Raw genomic sequence first — 8,515 nt, 5'->3', positions numbered from 1 at the left:
AGCAAAAGAGGAAGCATTAAAAACATAGCATATACAGTGGAGCGTCCATCAGTGCTCCGGCAGCACCCACCCCCGGAAGCCAGAGCCCTGGAGATGCTGACCGGCTCCCACATATAACCCCTGACCCCTCTCTCCTGTTACACTGTTTGCTTAGCCCCCCAGGAACCCAGTGAACCAGTCACTGAGAGCTTAATGAAGAGACAGCTTTATTCACAGAGGCTGAGACTTTGGGATAAGAACATACCCGAGCCAGGCTTTGCACCGCACTGCAGGTTAATCGCAGCGAGCCTGGACCCCAACGATGGGACCTCATCAAAGTTCTTCAAACCCAGGGAACTCTGCAGCTCACCGAAGTGTTCCCACCAACCCGGGTAGAATGTTCTCGAGGAAACGGACGCATCGGGAGCACACGGCTTTAAGAATAAGTTCTCGGGAAGCCAACTCTGTGCTTACTCATCATTAAATGATGACGCTTGTCTGAACTATCCTTTTGACCCTATGAACCACCAGGCTCTCCTGTTGTAAAGTCTGCGTTCATTTTTATATAAGTCCCGGAAATCGTTTTCAAAGTTATTTTGGAGATCTATTTCAGTCTACCTCCAGGACTCATGACTTACTGTGCCTTTGCCCACATTGGAGAAAATTAAAGTAACCTGGAGGCTCAGAAAACCCAGTTTCCCACCCAACACAACCCAAAGAGGGAGACTGTAGGAGTAAGACGCACTTTCCGAAAGCTCCAAGCTGAGCTGGGCTGTAAAAATCTCCATTTTCTTAACCAGATCTTTGTTGCAGAACACTCCCTCTCCACCCCCGCTTCCTGCTCCCCTCCCCCCCCCCAGATTTCCAGTCACCCCCCCACAAGGTGTTTATTTAGCTTCAGGCTCTAGGCCCAGTGGGTAGAGGCTTCGGGGGAAAGTGTCTGAAAAAATCCTGTCCTTTGGGGTCCAGAGAGGCACCCTCCAGCAGATGTCAGAAGATTCCTTCTCTCTGCCCGGCATGACTCACCTCTCCCCATATCTGCTTTTTTGTGTGAGTGTGTTTCATCCAACCTTGTTGAGGAAAAGTGGTCCTTTACTCCACGATTCTGGAAAATGTAGCAAAACCCAAACCTAGAGCCTGAAGAAAGCATGCAAATGGAATATCTTCTCTTGTCATAGACACCCTCCCCCCATCACACACTTCCGGTGTCCCCTGCTATCGTTTGATCCCTTAAAAACAAAAGCCACAAGACAGGACGCCTGCTGAGGTTGCTAACACGTCCCGGAGATGATGGGAACTGACTGGCCAGCTATCCTAACGCAACAAAACACTATTATACAGTGAGCGCTTTCTTAATAGAGGCTGTTAACATAGACTTTTCACAGGGCCGTCATTGTAGTAAAAAGGGTCAAGCATCTAGCCAAAGAATATAGCATATTCCTTTTGCTGTCTAGAAAGAAAAAGAGAGAGAGAGAGATTCTCTATTTAAAACAGAAGTGTGGTTTCTTAGCTGCAACCTGGACATTAGTCTTAAATCCTCGCCAGGCCCTAGATCTCCTAAAAAAACCTGAAACACTTCGGATGTCCCCACAACTGGACTTCAGGGACAAGCCCAGCTGGGAACACCCATCCCCCCCCTCCCCTGATTCACAGCCACGCCCTGGGCCACGGGGCCAAGGGAGCCGCACAGACAGGTAGATGGAGGTTCTCTCTGAAGCCACCTTCACTGCACCTGTGGGTCCTGCTGTCCAGTTGTCTGGGCCTCGCCCTGAGCTGGGCAGGGGAGGGTCAGACTGCCCTAAGGTCAAGGAATTCTCCCGCTCTCTCTGTCGGAGGTCTGAGACGCCCAAGTCCTCGCGGGGCAGGGTCTTTTAAATCTCCGAAGGTGCTCCGGGTTCTGGGAGAGTCCACCTCACCTTGGAGGAGGCGGGAGACCCTGCCCCCCTGGGCGCAAAAGTTGGTAACACTCCCCGGGATCCACACGTTGCAGAAGAAAAGATGTTTAAAAACAACAACAACCGTGACTCCTTCCCGCTGGCGATGGGACCCCTGGCTGCTCACAAGCTCAGACCAGGGGAAGGAACCACCACAGCGTTACTGGAAGTGAAGCACCGCGTCCGGAAGCTGCAGAGGGAAATACGAGAGGAAGGGGATCCCGAGCTGGTAAAAGCCGCCCTGGACGTGCGGGTCGAGCATCAGGGAAGCGTTGAAAGGCGGGCGGAGGCTCGCGGAAGTGGCCAGAAGCGAGGCGCCCAGACAGCTGCGGGGCCCCGGCTTGGCGCCCCCGGGGGGCTCGGCCCCTCCCGCGGGCTCCCGGCCCTGCCGTCCCGCCAAGATGCTGTCTATGCTGAAGCTCTTGGACTTGCCGGCGCTCTTTGGAGAGCTGTGGGAGGCAGGGCGCGCAGGGGACCCCGGGCCATCCCCCGTGCGCGCCGGCTGGCCCGTGGCCAAGGCCGCCCCTGCGCCCTGGACAGCGTCGCCCACGTCCTCCTCCGGGGACAGGGGCGCAGGCCAGTGCAGGGGCGCCGGCGGAGAGGCGCCGTCCCGGAGGGGCGAGGGGCGCGCAGGCGCTCCCTCCCGCCGCGGGGTCGCGGCGCCCCGGCGCCCTGCCCCGCTTCCCGCCCCGGGCTGCGGCTCCTGCGTCTCCGCGCGGGCCCGCTTGGCCTCCGGGGCCCCTGGGCCCGGCTTGGGCTTCCTCTTCCGGCGCCGGTAGTTGCCGTTCTCGAACATATCCAGGCAGCGCGGGTCCAGCGTCCAGTAGCTGCCCTTGCCCGGCCGCCCTTTCTCGCGGGGCACCTTGACGAAGCAGTCGTTGAGCGAGAGGTTGTGGCGGATGCTGTTCTGCCAGCCCTGCCTGTTGTCGTGGTAGAAGGGGAAGCGGTCCATGATGAACTGGTAGATGCCGTTGAGCGTGACCCTCTGCTCCGGCGCGTCCTGGATGGCCATGGCTATGAGCGCGATGTAGCTGTAGGGCGGCTTCTGGGGGGGCTCCGCCCGGCCCGAGGCGGCCAGCGCGGCCGCGGGGGCGAAGGCCACAGGCAGCCCGGGTCTCTCGGGGCCGGGGCCGTACAGATAGAGCATGGGCGAGGCGGCCAGCGCAGGCAGCCGGGGACCGAAGAGGTGGCTCATGGCGAGCGGGAGCCGGCGCTGTGCTCCCCGCGACGCAGGCGACCCAGGGGCTTAGGGACTGCGCCCCGCGCCGCAAGGGCCCTCCCGGGGAGCCCGTGCTGCTCCTGCCTCCCGCTCCGCCGCTCTCCCTGGCCGCTCCGTGCTCTGTCCCTTCATGGCTTTAAAAATGTTAAATAATTGTTGTAAGTTTGCTATTATATGTTGACTTAGCGCTGGAAAATAAATTGTCTATGATAAACAGTCGTTGTGCGCTCAGCCCACCCACATTAATTAAAATTTCATTGCTGAAAAACTCCAAGCTTTTCCCTCCACGTGTCTTTTTGATACCAGCCAATCGGTTTCGGGGCTATTCCTTCATTTGTTTATAGAATTAGTCTGTTGATAAGTCCGCCCACCCAGGTTGAATCAAGCTGTGTTTATTTGGAAAAATTTCCGGGCACCCAATATATAAACGCACTGATCTGATGTTTGAAATATCACGTCCACCCCTTGACGCTGTAAGCACACACAGTCAGTGAGGCAGGATGTGGACCGCGGTGGCTCCGAGCAGGGTCTGCCCGGCCAGGAAGGAGAGGTGGAGATGGGCGGGGGGCGCAGGGGTGAGTTTTGCCACTGGCCTGGGGGAGCCCAGTAATCCTGAGAACTCCCACAAAAGGTCTTTTCTTCTCTCAGGCTCCGTCAATGTGGAGTCGGCAGTATCTCATAAAAGCCTCCTGAGGTCTTTTCTTTCTTTCTTTTTTTTTTTTTTTCTTTTTTAGATATTTGGGTGGGGGGAGAGGAGTGTCCGTCTAAGAGCTTTGGAAGTCTCTCAAGAAGAGGAGGCAGCTCTCCTTGGAGGAACCCTGGGGGCCCCAAGCCTCTACCTCCAGGGCTCCCTGGGGACCTAAAAGGGGACTCCTGGATCCCAGCTTCTCCTGAAGCCAGGGCGGCGCACGACCACTGGGGCGCTGGAGGCGGCACGGGTACCTGGCCCACAAGCTTGGCTGAGGGTAGTTTCAAAGTAAACCCGCTTGGAGAGTTCAGAGGGGAGAAGCCAGGGTCCTCCTGATGGGGCTGCAGGCTGGGAGCGCCATAAAAGGGGACTCTGGCAGCTGGCGCGGGAGAGCTGGTATTTGTGAACGCGGGTCTCTTGCTTTCTATTCTGCGCTTTCCTGTTTATAACGAGGAGGGGTTATAACAACTTTACAAGTGCACGCAGCTGGCCCGTGATTACATTAAGCGTTTGGGAAGCCTGCTTGCTCTCCACCCCCCCACCCACCCACTCACCCTGGGGTGTAAGCACCCCCACCCCCGTCTCATTTTACATTTGGCCACGTCATGGTTTGAATCAAATCACCCTGAATGATGCCGATTCCGAAGGAGACCTCTACTGATCCGGGCTGGCCAGCCGCCGTGGGGGTGAGGCCGGGGGCATTCGCGTGACTAGTTCCTGTTTATGATCTCTGCTGAAAATTTTTTAAAAGGAAAAAAAAACCCACTGGGGATAACTGAATTAGCGTTTCATTGAGTAAAAGGCGTGGGGATGCCAAAGAAAAGAGGGAGGGGTGAGGGCGCAGGTGGGCGTAGGAATGGACCACCAGCGGGCTCTGCGGGCGGGGGCCCTACTGCGCTTGGGGCGGGACATGGCGGCGGCTGCTGTCACAGAGAGGCGGCACCTGGTTAGGAACGGCCAGGTCACCCCTGAACAAGGGACAGACAGGAGAAGCCCACTCCAAAATGGGGAAGTCATAAAGTAACTCTTAGGTGTGGGGTTCCCGATAGACAGCAGGGCAGTGGGGAAATTCGACAACACGCAAAAGGAAGTCAAAAGCGGGGTCGAAAAACCGGTTTGGGTGCAGGGGCGGCTCGAGGGAGCGCCACGCCAGGCACTGCGACTCCTCCGGGCCTCCCTGCGGGGCGCCGCATTGCTGACTTCAGCCAACCGTCCAGCCCAGCCTGGCTCCGGCCTAGGTGTCGAGGGCGGCCCTCCAACCGGGAGGGGGAGGGGCGCGGTGCTCTCTGGCTCCCGCCGGAGCACCCCTCGCCACCCCGAGGTGGAAGCGGAACCTCCACGCCCGGGCTTATACAACTCGCGGCTCCATAGGCCCCGGGGTCACCCAGCCTCTCCAAGCCGGCGCGCCCCCGCCGAGCGCGCCCCCGCCGAGCTCAAGCTCGCGTGTAGCCGGAGGTCCAGCCGCAGCGCCCGCGCTAACAGATCCACAGGAGACCGACGGGGGTCACGGCCCACCCCTCCGCGCCCGGAGCCCTCCCTGGAGCTTGCCCGGCACCCGAAGTCCAGCGCGCACATCCCCGCCTCTCCGCAAAGGCGCGTCGCCGCAGCGCTACTTCTAAACTCCAAGGCGCATCCGAGCTTGAATTTGTAGCATCACAAACACCGCCCAGCTGGGCCGAGGGCCGGACGCGGGCGGAGACTGCCAGGCTGGTGGGCGGGGCACTGATAGTCAAGGAGGAAAGTAAAAAAAAAATATAAAATAAAATAAAATAAAAACAACAACAAACCCAAGTTCTAGGCGCGGTCTGGAGAGGCACGTCCCGCCCCGCGCGCTTGCAGAGCGTCCCGGGGAGGTGGAAGCCCTGCGCGCGCCCCAGCCCCGCTCCCGCGCGGGGCGAGTCCTGGGCTCCGGGGCGCCGGGTCTGTAACTTGAGCCTAGGAGGGGCCGCTGTAGGAAGGCGCCCCTCGCTCGGGCATATTTCCGGGGAGTGCAGGGCCCGAGTCCTTGGCGTCCGGGCGCGGATGCGCCCTCGTGCGGAAGGTCGGTGTGATGGGGCCCGTTCTGAGGCCTGGTAGGCGGTGGGCAAGGGAGCCTGGGAGCGGGCCAGGCTGACTCTGGGAGCCGGGGGAGCCCCGTGGGGACACGAGAGTTCTCCCCAGGCTCGGGGTTTTCACGTCGCCCCCAGACCGCGTGCTTCTCTGAAGTCAGTGCCAGTCTCTCCCAGCCTGGGGCAAAGCCCCGAGGTTGCCAGGGTGCCCGGAGGCTCCTGGAAGGACCTCGGCGTTTCCTACTCTGGGGCCTCAGCAGAAATCGGGGTCCTCCCACCAGGCAGGACCACAGAGGCCAAGGCTGGGGGGGCGGACAGGAGGCGTGGCTAGCCAGCCGTCCCCAAGGGCAGCACCCCTTCCTCTGCTCTGAGAGTAACTGAAAAGCAGACGCTGAGTTCAGGATGGTCTGTGTCGCCTTTCCACACACGGGCATCACTTTTTTCTGTGTGACCACAGTCGACCAAGTCTATGTACGTGAATGAATGACTCTATCATACCTGCAGTAGGTGTGGAAAGAGGGTGGAAAGATACAGGACCCGCTCAGCCCCGTCACCTACCGACGTCCGGAACACGCTGGAGACGGTGGTGCCGAGGGGCGACACTGACGACCAGACTGTCTCCAGCGGTGCCGTGTGCGGGGCCCCCTCGTGAGGGCCCCCTCGGCCACTCACTCTCCTACTGGCTTTAAGACACAGAAGTCCTCCTTGCCCCCATTCTGCAGACCAGGACACTGAGGCCAGGAAGTTAACAAGAGGAAGTTGTTGCAGCCGGTGACCGGCCCCATTATAATAGGGCTGCTGTGCGTGGCTGCCCAGGGCCCCATGGGAGCTCTCTCCAGAACCCTCACAGCATCTACGAAAGACGGAGGGGCTGGATTTGCCCATTTTACAGATAGGCACCAACATGCCAGACAACGGAGGCCATAGATAGCAGAACAGGGGCTTGGAATGTACACGCTTTCCTGCCAAGGTGGGTTCTCTGAGGCCTGATGTCCTCAGGTGTCCTAGAGGCTGGGCGAGGTGTGTCTGGAGCAGGATCCTGCTGCTGTGGGGGGGCCGGGGGGTGGGGCAAGCCATGAATGTAACGCAGCCGCTCTGCTGAAGCCCAGAGGGCAGGGCCGGGTTTTCCAAATTGCCGATTTCTTTAGAGCCCATGTTGTTCCCAGCAGGGATTTCAAGGGCCTAAGACGGGCAGTCGTCGGGGCCTGACGTACACAGCTCGCCGGGTCCAAAGAACCGCTGTTCTCCTGGCGTCCGGGTGAACCCCAACAGCCGGCCCTGAGTCCTTCCTGAGGCCTGGGGCCACCAAAGGACTTTTCCCGGCCCCGGGTTGGGTCCACGCGCCCTCAACAATCACCCTGGCTGGCGGTCCTGCCATGCTGCGGATGGGAAATGGGCCCAGAGAGCTGGGGTCGCGCGGAGCCTCCGCCGGCCTGCGTGGAGGCCCTCAGCCAGCGCGTGTGGATTCAGCTTAGAAAGGCTCCGTTGAGGAGGCTGCCTGTAAAAACAACACGCAGGCAGAGGGGGAGCCCCCCCCTCCGGGGCTGCTGGAAAGGTAAGACCCAGGGCCAAGGGCCACTAAGCCGGGGGTCAGAGGGGCCTCTCTGGCCTCCATGACCTCCAGCCTGGGTGGGCACACGGGCTGGGCTCAAAGCTGTACCCCAGGCTGGGGCAGCCCTCCCCGTGCCCCCCAACTCCGTTTCCTTAACAGGATCCGAGCGGCGAGGGGGCCTGTCTGTCTGCCAGCCCACCTCCTTCCCCCACCCCGGTGCCAGGTTTGTGCGCGCGCGCACAGCCTCGGGAGCTCCCCACCAGCCCGCCACCCGCAGAAGCTCCCCGCGCCAGAGACACACGTTGGAGAATCACACAGGCTGCGTCTCTCTGCGTTTGCTGTGAAGCAGGAAAGTTGCCGAAGCCCCAGAAAGGCTTGTGGGAACCCAGGCGCTGGCGTCCCACCCGGGCGCGGGCCTGCCTGCAAACTTCCTGGGACATCGCGTGCCCTCCCTTACGTGCCTCTGTCTGGAAGCAAGCATCTCAAGTGCCTTGGCGAGCGGAGCGGAGGCCATGCATTAAGGACGCAGGCAGGGAACGCATTTCGAGTACGCGGTGGCCCCGGCCCTGTGCGCCCGCTCGCCTGGAGTCCAGCCCCCCGCCCCGGGCCGCACCCAAGGCGTGAAACCTCAGGTGTCTATGTCTCCGTGCCCGGTGCCCACCGTGCCCACCGGCAGCCTGAGAGCCAGGAGCGTCCCGCCTGGGATGACACAGGCGCACGTTCCCTGAGGCCCCAGACACAGGTGCTGAGACCCCAGCACGTTCTGGAAACAGTTGGTTCTCCGTGTTCATTAACTGTCTCTTCCCAGGTCTCTCTTTCCACCCACTTCAGGTTTATGGTCATCAGTGATTCCCACCAGGCCAGCCCTGGCCAACACCCATCCAGTGTTCTGGATTCGGGGTGGGTGTGAGGAGGGAGAAGGCAAGAACTCAGACACCAGGGCGAGTTTTAACGTGGGGGGGGGAGGGCAAAGGGAGTGTTCTGGGGAGTCTGCTCTCTCTGCTTTGAATGCAGCTTACAAGCCTCTCCCAGGCCTGAAGGCAACCCCAGGCAATCTTGGGGTAAAAGAAAGGAGATAGACCCCAAAAGATTTAG

The 8,515-nt window shown here is 60.2% G+C and overlaps 1 protein-coding gene across 1 annotated transcript; it reads right to left on the bottom strand.

Annotated features, from left to right (window-relative positions):
* Nucleotides 1–2,073: 2,073 nt before the first annotated feature.
* FOXL1 (forkhead box L1) lies at nucleotides 2,074–3,108 on the bottom strand. Its single transcript, XM_039225922.1, has one exon. It carries the CDS (start codon nucleotides 3,106–3,108, stop codon nucleotides 2,074–2,076), a length of 1,035 nt encoding a protein of 344 aa, XP_039081853.1.
* Nucleotides 3,109–8,515: the final 5,407 nt, after the last annotated feature.

Source organism: Hyaena hyaena, unplaced genomic scaffold, assembly GCF_003009895.1.
Source record: "Hyaena hyaena isolate Hyena2069 unplaced genomic scaffold, ASM300989v1 scaffold_1, whole genome shotgun sequence".
Classification (NCBI taxonomy): Eukaryota; Metazoa; Chordata; class Mammalia; order Carnivora; family Hyaenidae; genus Hyaena; species Hyaena hyaena.
The sequence above is the reverse complement of the archived record's forward strand: the minus strand, read 5'-3'. Positions and strand labels throughout refer to the sequence as shown.